Raw genomic sequence first — 18,583 nt, forward strand, 5'->3', positions numbered from 1 at the left:
AAATAGTAATTTGCAAAGCAAATTTGGAATAAAAAATGTGTAATCCAACATGAAATTATCATATCCCATTAATTCTAGTATGCAATCACCAATGCAAATTACACTACTATATACTGAAAAGAATTCTGGTTTAAAGCACATATTAGATAAAATTCAAGAACTATACAAAATATATATGACCTTTTGACCTTAAAAGATATCCAGCTACATAAAAATTATGCATGCAAAATTTGTTGACCAATTAAAATTCATCATGGCACACTTGAACTTGAAATTATTACTTAATACTACTGACTGATAACACTTATAACTTTATGAAAAATGTTCTTGACCTAGAAAAATATATAAATAATTATAAATGTAATACATGCATGCACAATTCATTTCGCTAAAATGCTTTTTCACCAACTTCAAGGATTACATATCCGCTTACTGAAGTTTGACCCTAAATGTGTCTTGGAACTTGAATATAACATTGTCATTTTCTGATTGTTGACTTTCACTGTGATGAACTTTCAATGGAACATACATCAATCCATGCCATATAATCATAAAGCTATAGCTATCAAGAGAAAAAATTACACAATTTTGGGGCAATTTCCTCTAGAGTTTTGTTTGTGTTTGTAACACGATGTAAACCATCACAATTTTTGCATGAAAAAAATGTTGCGTAGACCATCCTCTCCTTCACGTTCAAATATTTTCTTCAGATGAGTCAGATTTAGTCCAGATCCTGTCACCTTTTCAGTAGTTCCCATCTTCAATATGCCGTTTCCAACAAAGGGATGTAATGATTTTACATTCTTTGCCTTCTCTCTGTTAAATCGAAGTTGATTATGTACTGCAGAAGGTGGAAAACTATGAACAGCAATTTCCTTTGCATCCATCTTTGTATGAGAGATGAGTTGACCAAGGATCTTCACATCTTCCATTGCATTATGGGCTTCATATTTTGTATGTAGAAACGCTCTGGCTAAGTCCTCCTACTTGTACGTTGAATGAGCGGGGAACGCTTTCTTAAAAACATAAATACTGTCAATACACCCTTTGACACAGTCCATAAATCGAGTTTCACATTTTATGTTCATCAGTGCATTGATTAACACAGGAAAGTCAAATTTGCGTCCATTGTGTGCAATGAGATATACATTAGTGTGTTTTTTAACCACAAACAGAACTTGTCAATGGCAGTTTTCAGCTTTTCTGCATGAACCTGATGACCATGGACTGTCATTGTTCCGCTATTGCTGTAGATTATTCCTGTAATCTGCTGTGCACCGCATGCGATGGGAACCTTAGGGTATACGTAGAGAGAAAATTCCTTTGCAGACCCCACAACTGATGCTGCAACCTGAGTGACATGCGGATAGTCCCCCAACACACTGAAATATATATATATATATAATCAGTCTAATTAGTTTTTAAATTTAATTTTTTTTCCTGAATTCTGATGAAAATATGTCATCAATGAGAGGTTTATTGCTGGTTGACTGTCATGTATCTCTAGGTTGTCTAACAGCAGTTTTGTAATCTACCTAAATCAATTGTCTCTAAATCAAAAGCTATGAATGTATCATCGCCCTCAACTTGAACAGGTTTGGAATTTCCATTCGACACAGTTTCTGGTAAATATTCCACATCAGCATCCTCAGAAAGTCCAATGCCTGCAAAAAGTTACAAATTATAAATCTTAGCGTACAAAGAAGGTCTAGTTTGGCTAACTGTAAATCCATGTACATGTAATCACATATGTATATGGACACCAGATACTGTGAACACTATATTAGAGAATTGCATGTTTTTGATTAGTGTAAATATGTAAATGATAAAACCTACATGTTGTTTACCAGAATCGTATGAAGCTCCCTCCAATGCCTCGTGCGGACCTTTTGTAACCACTTGCTCTTGCTTTAGTACCAAACGCCATCTCTTGGTTGAAAGCAGACACGATTTCTCTTGAATTCTTTTCCTATGCCCCATTTGCTGATCCGCGTATGCCATTGTAAACTTTCCAGGAGATATACAGTTGTACCAGCTTCCTTATGAACCTTCAAATGCAGTAATCCCAAATAATTCAAAAATGTTATTGAAATACATGAATAAAGAATTTTCTCATCAATAAATTACTAATTTATCAAATTGTCACATAACAAGAAAAGTGTTACATATACACTTACTATTCTGGAACCTCCATTCCTTTAATGTCATATGGCTTTAAAAAACAAAACATAACAATGAAAAAAAATAAGTCATAAAAAATAAAATATGAACAAGAAATAAAACGATGAAAATAACATGAAAATTGGTTAAAAAATTGATACCGCAAATCTAGTTATTTTTGTATGGATGATGTACTAAACATTTTGTAAATTTATTTGAAACCCCCCCCCCCTCAGAAATAGTGTGAAATTTTCTAATTTTACGGTCTCAATAAATTCTGGGAATTCAACTGTTGTAAAAGCAAATATTTTCAATGAAATCAAATTCTGTTGATTTTCCGTAGAGTATGATTTTGTTGAGATTTAACTTGTATTGATAAATACATTTATTATCAACAAAGTAATTGATATATATATATATATATATATATATATATATATATATATATATGATAACTCTAAACGAATTTGCCTTCACAATACCAAATAACACTGTTCGTTATCTTCACCTTGCATTAGAACAAAAAATAAAATGATCGAAACAGAGAAAATAGTAATTTAAAATAGTCTATATACCTGAGCTATGTACTCTCTTCCTTCATTGATGAAAAATGTTGTTGCTGCTACACGAAAATCCAGGGATTCTGAATGTCCATAGTGCAAGGATTTTGGTGCTCGGAGTGTTACTTCACGGTTAGCCTGTTCACATTGCTGTTCAAACACCTTTTCAAGCTGTGATCTTAGACTGTCATCTCTGAAGGAAGCTTTGTAAGGTAAACTTCGGTGAATGTACTTCTCCTCAGGTTTGCGCTTGAAACCATAGAATCTAGGATGACAGGCGGAGTGGTCTCCAAATTGGTGTGGGATTTTCGCTCTCAGTTTTTCTTCCATTCCTGTCTTGATACCTTGGTTCTTTGCAAATACGTATTTGATACACTTCTGTATGTGTTGTATTACACTCCTGCTGGTTTTTTTTTCAATGCATACAAGTTTTTACCAATATTTTTCACAATGTGGTTGCGATCATATCGTTTTTTCAATGCCATATTCAAGCCCGATGTGATATGTGCAAGCATCGTTGTATCTCCATCTCCATATAAAACTTCGACAGGAGTCCCTTCGTCTGAAAGTTCTCTGATTCCTTGCACCCCACTTTTGCACTCCATCAACTTTGCACTACCACAATGATTTCGAACACATCGGTGGTTGCGAACAGGCATGGCATGCCTATTTCTCCTCCACCAGTTGCAAGTCCCACAGGTTCTGTGAAGTACTAAGGATTTTATCACCTTTTTACTATACTTGGCACTACTCATGAAGAAAGTATGAGCTGAAAAAAATGTTGAATATTAATCTTTATACAAACTTGAATGTTTAAGGATAATGAGTCATCCTTTTATCAGACAAAATTCAACAGTTGCTGTATAGAATCATGGACCCAGTCTCTGTCACAGTAAGTTATGCTAGAATTATTGTCATAACTTGCACAATCATGCAAAACAATTTTTTTTTACACCTACTGAAATTACTACAATGCAATATGTTCTTACAAGTCAGACTGTCAAGTCCTCTTTTTGTGTCAAGCTGTGTCGGCAGCAGCTACCATACCCCACCTCGTCTTGCATGGAAATCTGAGCTTCATTCTTTTTTTTTCCTCTGACAACTTTCTTCCGGAACTTTTTGGATCGTGTTGGACCATGAACAAGTTCAAAACCGCTGTAGAGTTTTTGTACTAAAAGTATTATTAAAATTCTTGGATAATTTTAATCATAAAAATTAAGAATGGAAATAATACAAGATTCTGGTACATGTATTGTACATACAATTTTAATATTTTTAAATTACTTGTTGATTGTGTTTAACGTCGCTCTAAAAAACAGTTCATTCATACAGAGAGAAGTGAGAGATCTTTAATGGGCCAACGATGATGGTGTAATATAAAATTTTAAAAAATCGTTTACATGAAATTGTCATAAAATTCAAACTTAGAAATTTATTTATGTTTTCATTATACGCTTGACAGATTTAAAATCGGTTGCTATAAAAACTTTTGTTAAAGCATCATAGGAAATTATAAATTTTAAAAACGTAACAATGTGTATTTCCCCAAGAGACGTTTTCAATGGGTAGGTCAGAGTACATCATTTAATTCAATTTTTATTTATATGTGTGTTACTTTCATCATTTTCTTACGAAAATATTTCATAATCACCTGTAATCAGACGTTGTTAGTTCAGCATTCTGTCTTGGAGTTAATGGTGTAAGGCTTGGCGGGTCATTTTCATCATCGGTCCAGCCCTCAGATCCGGCAGAGACCCCCAGATCCAAAAACGAATTACTTTTCAACAGTTTTCTGCACATAAGATCATATAGAACATAAAAACATGCACATGTTTATATTATTGTGCACGTACCATACAACTATAATAGTTATACCCCCTGTAACAAGTTGTTGGGGGGGGGGGTATACTGGAATCGGGTTGTCCGTCTGTCCGTCCGTCCGTCTGTAGACGCAATGGTTTCCGGGCTCTAAAGCATTATCCTTTACACCTATCATCACCATATCATATATATGGACTACCCATGGGATGAAGATGTTCCCTATCGATTTTGGGGTCAAAGGTCAAAGGTCAAGCGCACTGGACATCGAAGTAGCAATATGGTTTCCAGGCTCTAAAGCGTTATGCTTTCCACCTACAGTCACCATATCATACATATGGACTACCCATGGGATGAAGATGTTCCCTATCGATTTTGGGGACAAAAGGTCAAAGGTCACGTGTACTGGACATCGAAGTAGCAATATGCTTCGGTTTGTCATGCCATTTGTTTTTTACACTCAGAAAAGAGGTAGTTTATACCTATTACCAACACCCTTTGGGAGATTGGGGTAAGCGGGGGTATTCTTAGTGAGCATTGCTCACAGTACCTCTTGTTTTTCCTGTGTTTGACATTTCCAGCAAAATTGTTCAATTCATATGCATATATTTTAAAAATACAATAACAAATAATATCCACAGTTATTGTAAGAGTGACTAACACCCAGACAGATGGTATACAAAGTGATTCTTTTAATGCAGATTTGTTTCACGTGTGAGAGTACAGTTAAAGAATAACCTGGATGCATGGTTGATATAAAAAAATCAGCACACTAATTCCATAACAAAAATTCCAAGGCTTATAATGCAAACAAACTTAGAATCCACATCTGCATCAGGTAATGGACATACCCCCAAATCTTCAATCATCTCCCCCATGGACTCCAAGGCCTCAGTACTTTCAGCTTCTCCAACATCACTATGATACACAATGGTTTCATGCACAAACCCTTTGATTAAATTTCAGCATTTTTCTTTTTTTAAAAGAAATTTGAAATATATATTTTTAATAACTTACTTCATCTCCCTCTGAAAAGCATCAGTGGCTACTTTCTGGGTAGATAATTTCGCAACAGCCTCTACATATACCCCAGCTCGTCGTTCCATTTTCTTCAGACATTTAGGATTAATGGGTTTAAGATTTAGTTTGAACAAGAAATTGTTTAATCAATCTGGTCCACCAATAGAATCAATCATGCCTATAATTAAAACTTCTTGTGCAGAGATAGTCAGAATATAGCAGGGAATATGGGACAGGGGTGGGTGTTTACATGATACATTTATGAATATTGACAGTATGATATAATACATGTTTGCATGTACACACAAAACATGTTAAATATCTCTTACTAACCTGTGCCCAGTTTCGTGTTTACAACAAAACACGGCAGCCATGTTGTCTTTGTTTTTATCATGTACGTTTTTCCATACGGAATCAAACTAACTCCGCCAAAGTCAACATTTAAGCACTTCATATACAAATAACCCCCTAATCCCTTCCGCAGTTCACCAACGACATTGTCATATGTTAACGGCACAGGACCTAATTTACAATGTTTACAGTGCTTGAGGTTGGACAAAAGCTCGCCAAATTCAACTATAAAATCTTCGTCCTTCCTTCCAACTTTCTGTCCCCGCGAATTTACCAAGCTTAATGTTGTTGAAGAGCGGGCATTATCATGTACATCGTAACTAAACCCATAGTTATAACGAACTACAATGCATGGTTGCATGGTGAATCAATGCCCATGACGATGATCTAACGTTTGTGTATGTGTTGGGGTGGGGGTGGTAAAAAAAAAACAAGTTAAAATAATTGGCGACGAATATGGTAAAACAATTACTTATATACAGAACATAAAATTCCGACAACAAGCTAAACACGATTTGATAAAATTATTCAAGCATAACGAATTTGTTTTGCATTTCATATTGATCAGTGAAGGTTCGTTCAAAAGAAGTCAAACATTCATGATGTGAAATGAATCTACGTGGTGGGACGTTTTGATATGTCCGCTCAATGTAAAGTTTATATGTAACTAGCTACAATTTTATGTATACAGAAATATAGTGTTAATTAATAATATACAAAAATAATAATGTGCTAATGATATTTTACAACGTAGCTGTTACCGTGCAGAAGCTGGTGTTCAATCACTGTCACACATACATATCAATTAACCTAGTAATATCAATCAGGTCTTCATTTGGTAGGACAATTTATCAAATGTACGGAAAATGGAATTTCATCTATCATCACTGTATTTAATCAGGTTTAACCCAATCTAAATATCCCCGACTGATAATAAGGTGAGAAAAATATCCGAAACAAATTTCCCAGATGAAATTTCCAAATAATATTGAAATAAAATGAGAGGTTTGTAAGCATGGCATTATTGTTCAGAAGATATCTATTGACGATGGAGAGGAGCATTAAACTGATATTTCTGGCTGTGGGGTTTCTGGCTCTTTGCGTGGGGTATGTACATGCGTGTACTTGTGGCCCACGGTCAGATAATGGTTGCCAATCCGATTACTGTAAGTACACATAAATCTATTATTTTCATTTGATTTATTTATCTTCTCTGAAAACACGTAACAATAAAAAAGCCTATAAGAATCGATGCAATGAAAGTGTAGAAAAAGAGTACCCCTGTGTTGTCTATCTGCATATACTCAAATAGCTGAAAAATATAACGCTGTGAGAGATATTACAATATTTGAACAGGGAAAAGGGCAACATCAATTACTGGTAAATTAGATCGTGATAACTACCATATCAGTCTTTACACCTGTAAAATCAACTTGTTTGTCGGTAGCCAGTATCGATTTAAAACCTGATCACACGCAGACCTTATTCTTATGCATCGAATCAGTTGAGAGACAGAAACACCATATGAAGGTGATACTGGAATACTGATGCATACATATGGGAAGTTGACGATGGAGAAGCTGAAATCATCCTGTTTATCATAAAGTTAAGTTGTTAGTTTGCCGATATCGTATATTTTCAATAACATATCTAAGTACGAAATAGGTGTGGAAGACCGGTGTTTTATTTCGAGTTTACAAGGATATATCGATTCGATATATGATTGTTAGGCTGTTCTTGGCATACTGATTTTGACTACAAATAATTCCGTTTACCTGATCAAGATATAGGGCTCACGGTGGGTGTGACCGGTCGACAGGGAAAGTGTACTCCTTCTAGGAACCTGATCCCACCTCTGGTATAGCCAGGGGTCCGTGTTTGCCCAACTCTCTGTTTTATATTGGTTATGGGGGTTATGCGATTGGTCAATGTTCGTTTTCTTCACCTTTCATGAATGAGAATAGTTATAGGTTTAATAGATAAAACATCGTCGATATATCTAAATGTCGAATTGAAGGCCACAGCAATATTTTTCTTCATGTAGAAGCCTTTGAATAATTTCTACCTCGTAAGAATAAAAAACAGGTCAGGTAATAAAAAAACACAATTTGTGCCTATGGGTATTCCAACAAACTGTTGGAAGACCTTATAACTAAAGAGCACCAATATATTGTCGATAAGGAACTCTAGCTTCGTTTAAGTATCAACTTCAGCGTTCTTATGCGTGGAATGAGAATGGAGTTTAACAAGATGTCGCTTCACAGTATTTGACGTGCGTCATCTGTTCTGGAGTGGGAAAGTCAACTATCTCTCAACTGTCTGCTACTGGTACGAGTGTATTAGAGGCGTGGATATATTTCTTCCAATATTTGCTTGCTTCAAAATTTGCTCCATCCGAATACGAGTTATCCATAATCTCAAAATTCCAACAGATTTCCCGTTAATTGTAAAGCAAATGTCAATGAAAATTTACGGAAGAGCACCCTTCAATTGAAATTAAAAAAATATCTCGTTATATTCTTGAATTACTCGCCAGTTGTATCGATCAAGGACTGTTAACTATACGATATTACATGTATTCCATTCCTTAAAATCAGCTCTTTTTTTTCTAATTCCAGCTCTTCGTGGCGTGGTACTAACAGTGCAGAATCTGAATGGACGAGATTTTTATGAAAAGGAATATTTGGTCTATGTAGAGCGGTATTACAAGGTGAGCTATTCAAAGAGCTTCTGGATTACTGTCAATTATAAATTCATCTTTCATTGTTGAAGTGGACTGAAAAGACCAACGACATGAACAATTCGAAAAGTCCTAGGGATGACCCGTCCCTTCCTCAGGAGAACCGAAAAAAAGTTTACATATAGCCCGTCTGTGTGGTATGTAAAAACATGTCATACCTTTACATGCATATCTTCCAGTTTATCTGTATGGAATGCATTCTTTATTTAATTTATAGGAGATCCCGTTGAGGCAAATGTATGTACGGATCCGATCAGCAAGGCAGAGTTCTTTGTGTGGTGTGCAATTACAAATAGGAGAACGATACGTAATCTCTGGTGAGTAGCTGTACATCCCCCCTGTATAATAGGAATTTACCTACAATAATTCAATAGGATAAGTTTGTATATTACCTACAATAATTCAATAGGATAAGTTTGTATATTACCTACAATAATTCAATAGGATAAGTTTGTATATTACCTACAGTAATTCAATAGGATAAGTTTGTATATTACCTACATTAATTCAATAGGATAAGTTTGTATATTACCTACAGTAATTCAATAGGATAAGTTTGTATATTACCTACAGTAATTCAATAGGATAAGTTTGTATATTACCTACAGTAATTCAATAGGATAAGTTTGTATATTACCTACAGTAATTCAATAGGATAAGTTTGTATATTACCCACAGTAATTTAATAGGAAAATTTTGTATATTACCTACAGTAATTCAATAGGATAGGTTTGTATAGTTACCTTACAGTAATTCAATATAAGTTTGTATAGATTACTTACAGTGATTCAATAGGATAAGTTTGTATATGACATACAGTAATTCAATAGGAAAAGTTTGTATAGTTTACTTAAAGTAATTTAATAGGAAAAGTTTGTATAGTTTACTTACAGTATCTCAATGGGATAAATTTGTATATTACCTACAGTGATTCAATAGGATAAGTTTCTATATGACATACAGTAATTCAATAGGATAAGTTTGTATAGTTTACTTACAGTAATTCAATAGGATGAGTTTGTATATCACTTACAGTAATTCAATAGGATAAGTTTGTATATTTTATTTACAGTAATTCAATAGGCTAAGTTTATATAGTTTACTTACAGTAATTCAATAGCATAGGTTTGTATAGTTAAATTACAGTAATTCAATAAGATAAGTTTGTATAGTTTATTTACAGTAGTTAAATAGGATAAGTGTGTATATTGCCTACAGTAATTCAATAGGATAACTTTGTATGGTTTACATACAATCAGCAATTCAATAGAATAAGTCTGTATAGTTTACTTACAGTAATTCAATAGGATAAGTTTGTATAGTTTACTTACAGTGAATCAATAGGATAAGTTTGTATATTACATACAGTAATTCAATAGAATAAGTTTGTATTGTTTAATTACAGTGATTCAATAGGATAAGTTTGTGTATTACCTACAGTGATTCAATAGGATAAGTTTGTATAATTTACTTACAATAATTCAATATGATAAATTTGTATATTTTATTGACAGTAATTCAATATATAAATCCCTATATAAACATACTCAAGCACATTGTTTATTGATATATCTATTCGTATACCATAATAGGTAGCGTGGATGGACCTCGACTGAGGACAAACCTTTGTGTCTACACAAGAACATGGGACAGTATTCCTGATTGGCAAAAACAAAATCTGTACTGTGGCCCTGGTGCATTGAATCTTCCGTTGTTGGCTCCCTCGACATAAGGATGATCCTATAATCTACAATTCACAGTTTATATAGCTATATTTGATACTGCTACCGACAATTTGATATGCAGTATATGCGTATTCTTAATTTTTGTTTTATAACGTTCACTGAGTAAACGTGTGCTAATAAATATTCTTGATAATAGCTTAACGCTATTGATTATCATTTACTAAGGGTGGGACATTTCGGTGAAATGACACCTGATCCCACCCCTGGTATATCCAAGTAACCGACTTTGTCCTAATCTTAATCTTGTATTCCTTTTTCACATTGATCATTGCTGGACATGGTCAACTTTATTCACAATCCCAGGCAACATAAGAATTAAATTACAATCCTAAAAGATACACGAGGATATGAACTGGGTTGCTGTACGTATGCATGCAGAAACTGCTAATGAAACACATTGCGCTTAATGATACAAACTACAGTAAGGGGTGCAGTTGTAACGCTTAATTAATGGTAAAAATTATCGCATGGCCTGTCTACAGTGTAAATTGTTAATTATGTAATCCCCCTAATGATACACATGATACAAATGTATCATTAAGCCTTTCACTTGCATTGTGTTGCGACGCTTAATGATACAACCACGCAATTGTATTCTTAACCGCTAATGATATAACAAGTTGTATCATTAAGCGTCGCATATACATGTAGCAACGCTTAATGGTACTTTGAATCAATAAGTGAAATCTAATTTTGACTTTTAATTATTTTTTGACAATATTTTAATCATTATAGTCATATCGATAGCTATTGTTTTCTTATATACATGTACTTTTTCCAATGTAGAGGGGAAAATTATATTTTTATTGTGTTTGAATTATCAAAAGGTGCCCGTAAGAAATGAATTGATGTTAGAGACGGATTTCTCGTCCCAATAATGTTATTATCAAGAATTAGGAAGGAAAGAACACATGAATATGGATTTATGACTTAATTATTAGTACTGTATGTGTTTCAACCATTATACGGCTGTATTCAGAATCAATGTTTCTATATACAGTGTAGTAATTATGCGTTAGTACTGGTAAATGAATGGAGCGGATGGAGTGAGAATTATCTCTCTCCTAAAATATCACACACACTGCATTTAAATGAAGTTTTCAAACAGGAGCTGATAGTTTATCCGAAAAGTATCCTTAAAAATGGAATTGGAAGCGGAATAAATTCTATTTTTTGATATGGATTATGTACAATGTAGGTTTCATAGAACAAGTTATCGGGTACGTGAGCCCATTATAGAACACGTTATCGAGTTACTGGGCTCACTGTAAAACAAGCCAATGGGTTAGTAGGGGCACTATACAGCAATATATCGGGTTACTGGACCCACTATAGAAAAAGTTATCGGGTTAGTGGGCCCACTATAGAACACGTTATCAGGTTTGTGAGTCCACTATAATACAAGCTATCTGTAAGTGGGCCTATTATAGAACAAATTAAATGATCAAATTTATTGTGCTTACGTGTAAACAGGGTATTAGAAAATATCTGTACATACAACTTAGTTGGTTGTGTGACCCTCTCAGGTGTAAACTAAATCAGCGGCAATTGGTGGGGGAAATCTTAAAAATGGTACAGTTCATCTTTATGTTTCAGTTTAAGGTACTACCAAAAGATACGTTAAAATTGTTCTCATGTTCAATTTTTTAAAAACTGATATTTTGTTATAATAATGAACAAAAACTCTTACTGTGCATGTTATAAAAGATATCTATCCTATCATTTTTCTCCATATAATTTCAAATATAGAGTATCAGATCCCACTAAGAAGAATGTGAAATTAACCTTTCATGATTATAGTATGTCCTATGTAAAATTATTTATAGAAATTTTACAAAAATCAATAATAATGTTTATAAAGCTGACGTATTTCTTCCTTAATCTCAACAAAATATATTGTGATTGATGCATTTGTGTACACCACGATGTACAATATAACACGTATGGCTGTCAATAGCAAATGTTATACGGAGAATTGCTGCATATTACGATATTTTACAAGGAAATGTATAGTTCAAGTTTTGATTAAAAAATAACATAGTGAAGAAAATGATAATACAGAAATTGATATATTTTAAACTAAAGAAAATTCAGATTAGGATTTTAGATATTTTGGACTTTTTAGAAAATTTGATTTTAAAAATTGACACATTCGGCAAATCACGTCATAATAATTAACCTTTAACCTTAAGATATGACCTTGACCTCCAATATACATGTATTATATCATATACCTAGTAGTGTATCAGCCCTGATATACCTATCTTGGTTAGGGTGAGACAGCTGCAAGTAGGTAGGGCTGTCTCGCCCTAAGGGCCGAGATATCTCTGTCTCGTTCCGTTGTCAAGGGGCTGTCACGCCCTCAAATTTCAAATGGCTATTTTTTCTTTAATCTTTTGAAATATAACATAACTACATGAAAAAATTATGTTAAACACAATTGTTTTTTTCAAATATAATACTTTCTTCCACGACAAAATTTAATTTAAGCAGAAAAATTAAATTAAAACGTTTTCAAAAACAGCGCTAAATTGTAGCGAGCATCTAAGCAAAGGGGGGTAACCCAAGTAACAATTGTTTATTTAGAACAATACCACGTTTAACTTTATTTAAACACAATCAACGTTCTGGGCGACAGAAAACAGTAGGATGGTTATGGAGGGTGATACTGAAGCATTTTCAGAAATTCCCGGTCGTAATGGAGATAAAATGTTAATTTACGTCAATTTTGATGTAGAAAACTGCTTTAAAACGAGTTCTGAAATCTGAAGGACTTGGCAATACAACGAGAAAAGCAGAACCATTATCTTCCGACGTATTTTAACGCGACTTATAGATGCTAAACAGATGGAAAACGTTAAAAAAAAACTTACTTCAGTATAAGGTAACATTCCCTAAACAAAGAAATAGCAGCATCAGATCTGTAAACATTCCCGTTCATACGATGACGCCACGTAAACAAAGTTCTACAACTCTTACAAATATTATATGAAATAATGAAAACGGGTGATTTTAGTAAATCCGAAAAAATAAATAAAAATAATTCACTTATTTCCAATTTTAGTATTAATTAGCAAGCCCCTAGGAGCTGCTTGATAGTATATACATGTACATGAACAACACAGCGATAGATATGACGAGTTTCTCAGCCAAGCAGTTCAGTTAATTGAAACGTCCAGATTCTAGACCACATGAGGGGATGTCCATAATTTATCATCCAATTATCATGACCAGCAATGGAATAAAGCTACAAAACCCAGACTTTAGCACGTTTCACAATGCCAATAGTACTGGAAACATAACCACTAAAGTAAACTCACTGGAAGGAATGAAATGGTCAAATATCGTTGTACAGTACACCATGTATTTATGTTTGGGTCAATACCCCCCACCCCCAATTTTTAAAACAAATGTTTATCAACTTGTTGTGTTTTAGGTATATGATATAAACAATATCACATTCTAATGTTGATCTCGGACCTGATCAACATTAGAGTGTGATATTCTATATTACTTACATAATACTAGATTTCATCAATCTATGCAATTTAAAACAAAGTGTACCACAGGTAGAACTAAAACGTGAATGTCAATCTAGGATGATTATGCTTTAAGACATTGTTATACGCAATTGATTTAATTGTCAATTCAAATCATAAATCAATAACTGTCTATTTTAGAGGGTGCTTAAGTTATTTATTTAGTTTTATTTATTCATTTATTTTTGCTGTATGGGAAAGCTAGCACAAAAAGGAAATATATCCATCAAAACTGCTATTGCGTAAAAAGAAAAACATGTCCCGACTTTGACCTATTGCAGAAGGTATAGAGAAGAAAATGAAATATTTCTGTCATAATTTGTATAATTCGGTATTGCATGGTAATGTTTCATCTAAGGACACTTGATACCAACAAATTATCGATGCATGGACTGACATTGATCTATATTTTGGATTAGTTTGGTTTAATAAGTACAAACAAACAAAATATAAAGTGTAAGGCTGTATGACATGTCATACATTATTTCACCTGTTCTAACCAGAATTATTTGGTTTTAATTCGGTTTTTACAAACGACGGTAACACGGCCATTTTAATGAATATCCAGAAGATAGTCATGTGCACGTGTCCAGTTCAGACTTTCAAAGGTAAAATCATCGGCGGTCTTATCTGTGTAAAGTTGTGCATTTTGTTTAGTACATTTACTACAATACCGTATCATAAGTGTTTCACGATAGCTTTTAGTAATTCTTAAATATCTTGTTGTTTTACACTCTTCCACACAGTTGCGTTGGAGTTATGTACGTCATGTTGGGATCACCTGGGAATACATGTACATGCATTTATAATATGCATAATAGACATGGCTTCGAATCAGCGAGAAATGTCACCAGTCCTAAAAGAAGAGACAATGCGTTTGAATAACGGAGGAAGAAAGAAATTAAAATAGCAGACTTAAATAAATATATATACTGGACTATGAACTGTGTATTAAAGACCTTCTCTTTTCATTTTAAAGAGGTGTGGACATGGCAGTGCTGAATTTTTTTCTTTTCTTTTATTGTTTACAATGCTTAATTAAAGTATTTCTAATGGTTAACCAAAACTTTAGCATAATTTTTTGAGTTACAAAATGAGTTACGGCATTCACAATTCTTCAAGGCCCGTGCCATGTGAACTTTTACTAGTATATTCAACACATGTAAACCAAAACATGGCGCGAACCTTGTTTACATACATGTAGCAAAGAATTGGGAGCTTTGTGTCTCCCATTTACCTCGACAACTGACATCCAAATTATGTTGACTATTAGAAAAACCTTAGTTAAGCAATCTAAACATCAAAAATGAAAAAAGAAAATTTGAAACATTCCGGCTCAAATCGTATCCACGCCTCTTACAAATATCAAACCCGGGAAATATGAACGTCAAACATGGAACTCGATCACGGGGATATTGTACAAAGTTGTGAGAGTTGAGGACAATAGAAAAAAAGTAGGCAGAATCAGAAGGGAGGGGCTGTAATTTAAATGTTTTAGGTGACTACCCCCTCCATCTACGTTTTATAGGAGTAATGTAAGCTTGAAAGATAGGAATTCAATCCATGAAGCAAAGGATGAGTGATTTAAGATATCAAACCCGGAGAAATACCCGATTTAAGATATCAAAGCGGGGGGGGGGAAGGCAATTTTAGCTTATGAATACTTTACCACCACCACCCCCCTCTACGATTTAGAATTTGGAGATCGGGAAAAAAAGTTTTCTTTTCCTGTGATGTATTTTAGACAATTCAACTTTCAACTTCTCCTCTGGCTCCCCATTTGAAAAACGATGACAGTGCCTGATAAAGTGAATTTTGTTACAACCAAATGGCGATACACCTTATCAAAAACTGTTTGCAGTCATTTCAAAGAAGCTTTCATAATTCTAATATCAATAACAAATATGATATAAATTGAAACCAAGGTGAAGGGGTGGGATTAATGTTTGAGGTAAATCGGGCGGGCGGGGATGAAGGACTATCCATGCAATGTTTGTATGATGGGAAATAAATGAGGGCGTGAACTGTAATGTTTCCCGCCGGCATACTTCATGATATGGTGTCTGGATAGGGCCATTTGCAAACGTGTGACTGCGCGTTAGTCACAACAAGCCGTCACGCCAACAGGCAACGCACCTTCGCGTTCTCACGTCAACAAGCAACACGCCTTCGCGTCGTCACGGCAACAAGCTTCGCGCCGACAAGTAACGCGCCGTCACGCTAGCACAACTTTACACAACTCGACTTCACGCCAACAAGCAACGCGCAGTCATACTAACACAACTCGCCTTCGCCCAGACAAGTGCGAGATGTGTAAAATTGTGTTAGCGTGAATGCGCGTTGTTTGTAGGCGCGAAGGCGAGTTGTGTTAACGCGAAAGCGCGTTGCTTGTTGGCATGACAGCACGAAAGTGCGTTGCTTGTTGGCGTGAGAGCGCGAAGGCGCGTTGCTTGGTGGCGTGAGAGCGCGAAAACGTGTTGCTTGTTGTCACGAAAGCGCGTTGCTTGTTGGCGTGAGAGCGCAAAAGTAAATCTCCAGTCGTTTAAACAGACAAAATGCATAACATTTTCCCAAGATTCATACACACATTGCTCATAATTACTTTGCATCCATGGGGAAATAGCTATCACTATAATTGGTGAAGATTTTAAAGACAAATAAATAATGATTTAAAAAAAACCCGTTAAAAATGCAATAAATTATCTGTACATGAATGAACATCCTTTCACAATATCATCACAGGTCAGTCAGTAACGTTCACCAAGTGCTAGAAATTCCTATCTTCTTTTTCGGAAAATCTAAAGAAACATCCTGTATAAGTATCAGAATAGACTTAAATTATAAATTACATGTAAATTAAATGTGCAGATCCGGTTACAATGTTTGTGTCAAATCATGTTTGTGTCACTGCAATTTCTAGATGAGGAATAATCAACTGTCGCCCGGTTGCACCCGTTGTACACAAACAATATAAAAGCAATTACAACCGACATCCTATTCATTCAGTCTCTGCGATTTGACGATATGAATAAGGTACCAGTGATTTTGTTTTTTACGGTTTGTGTGTTCCTCGTCTCTGAGGCCTGTAAATGTGCAGGCAGACATCCCCAAAGAATAGTCTGTCAGTCAGATTACGGTAGGTTTGCTTTGCACGAAATGGTTAAACATAATGATTTAAATCATAATGTGATTCAACAAATACTTTACCAAAAAAACTATACATGTACAACAGAACGGTTTTATTAGTTCTGAAATACAATGTAATTTAATTGATATTTACTAATATTTACAGTTATTTTACCATCCATTCTTAACTAAGAGTGGCTCTTCTACTATTATCTGTTTAAATGTAGTTATCCAGGATAAAATACTACGGGAACAGTCAGTGAACTCCTGGAGAAAGCGGTACGAAGTGAAAGTCCAAAAAAATTTTCAAGGTACATATTCACTGTACATAAATAATAATGATAGATTAAAAACCGATACAATTTAGATAGTGCTCATTGTCCGTTAAGCTGATCGTATTGTAATACCTCTTTGTATATCCCCATACAGAACAGACATACTGACCCAGTCCGTGGTTCCAAAGTTTGGATTCACACGCCATCATCATCAGCGGCCTGCGGGGTAATGTTCCACATCGGCAAGAAATACGTAATAGCGGGTAAGCTTTTACAAACAATGAAATGATCAAGTAACTTTCGTATTTTATTTATCTTGATTTGTATTGCCACAAGATAACACATATTTGTGCATTTAACATGGGGGAAACCTTTGTGGTTTGCTCATATATTTTAGAAATAGGTTAGAATAAAATATGTGAGAAGATTGGAGTTACACATGTACACAAATGTTCAGATTGTCTACATCTATATTTATTTAAGTCCCAGAATTTACTTGCAGAAACACAAATAATTTAAGAGAAGTTGCTAATTGTATATAAAAAAACACTCAAATGATCAACGACGCGAACAATTAGATTGTCGTATTTTCTAGACGACATATCCCTTCCCCGGGACTATTGGAAAGGCTTAATTTAAACAAGAAACCAACGGGGAAAACTAACACTAAAATTACACTAAATACACCGATGTATATACATGTAAACCGTTAAATACATGTTTATTGATTTTTGCTTGTTAATCAATGTTATTCAGGATGAAGGGAATTTTGACACGTCCTGTTCAACCCATGGGTTAATCTAATCATTATTCATTTAAAAAAAAAAAATATTTTTTTGTTTATTCTTACGTACTTGAGAAGTAGTTAGTTATTTAGGTTATAGCAGTTCGTTATACGTCGAACCGAAAGTATCAATTAATTGCAAAAATTCTATGCCAAACCAAGTAAAGTTTGTGAGTGTTTTTCTTAATGTTTTGTCCTCTTTTATATCTCCCATGATATCAATAACTAGATATTTATTTCGTATAATCATCCACGCCATTTTGTAGTGACGACGTTTCAGTTGTATATAAGCCCAACACATCACTAGAAAGACGCGGCTATTAATGTATTTCATTATGTTGCATGTACCTCATGTATTATTCCATGGCTTGGTTGAAATAAACTGAACAAAATTGATAATAATAAATAATAATAAATAAAATGTATATGGTACCTTATATAAAACAATTTACTCTAAGGCGCTTC

General features: G+C 34.3%; 1 protein-coding gene and 1 pseudogene across 1 annotated transcript; one reads left to right on the forward strand and one right to left on the reverse strand.

The window, feature by feature from the left end:
- Positions 1–3,738: 3,738 nt before the first annotated feature.
- On the reverse strand, positions 3,739–6,510 carry LOC125682253 (uncharacterized; annotated as a pseudogene).
- A 408-nt stretch (positions 6,511–6,918) lies between these two features.
- On the forward strand, positions 6,919–10,535 carry LOC130047522 (NTR domain-containing protein-like). The gene is made up of 4 exons (XM_056142794.1): positions 6,919–7,075; positions 8,528–8,619; positions 8,867–8,966; positions 10,242–10,535. The coding sequence occupies exons 1-4, from the start codon at positions 6,925–6,927 to the stop codon at positions 10,379–10,381; spliced, it is 483 nt and encodes a 160-aa protein (XP_055998769.1). The 5' UTR covers positions 6,919–6,924; the 3' UTR covers positions 10,382–10,535.
- The last annotated feature ends 8,048 nt before the right edge of the window (positions 10,536–18,583 follow it).

Source organism: Ostrea edulis, chromosome 7 (genome assembly GCF_947568905.1).
Source record: "Ostrea edulis chromosome 7, xbOstEdul1.1, whole genome shotgun sequence".
In the NCBI taxonomy this organism is placed as follows: domain Eukaryota; kingdom Metazoa; phylum Mollusca; class Bivalvia; order Ostreida; family Ostreidae; genus Ostrea; species Ostrea edulis.

Coding starts and splice junctions, on each gene's coding strand:
- LOC130047522 (XM_056142794.1), top strand. CDS start 6,925: ATGGCATTATTGTTCAGAAGATATCTATTGACGATGGAGAGGAGCATT. Junction 7,076..8,527: donor TGGTTGCCAATCCGATTACT/GTAAGTACACAT, acceptor TTCTAATTCCAG/CTCTTCGTGGCGTGGTACTA. Junction 8,967..10,241: donor AGAACGATACGTAATCTCTG/GTGAGTAGCTGT, acceptor ATACCATAATAG/GTAGCGTGGATGGACCTCGA.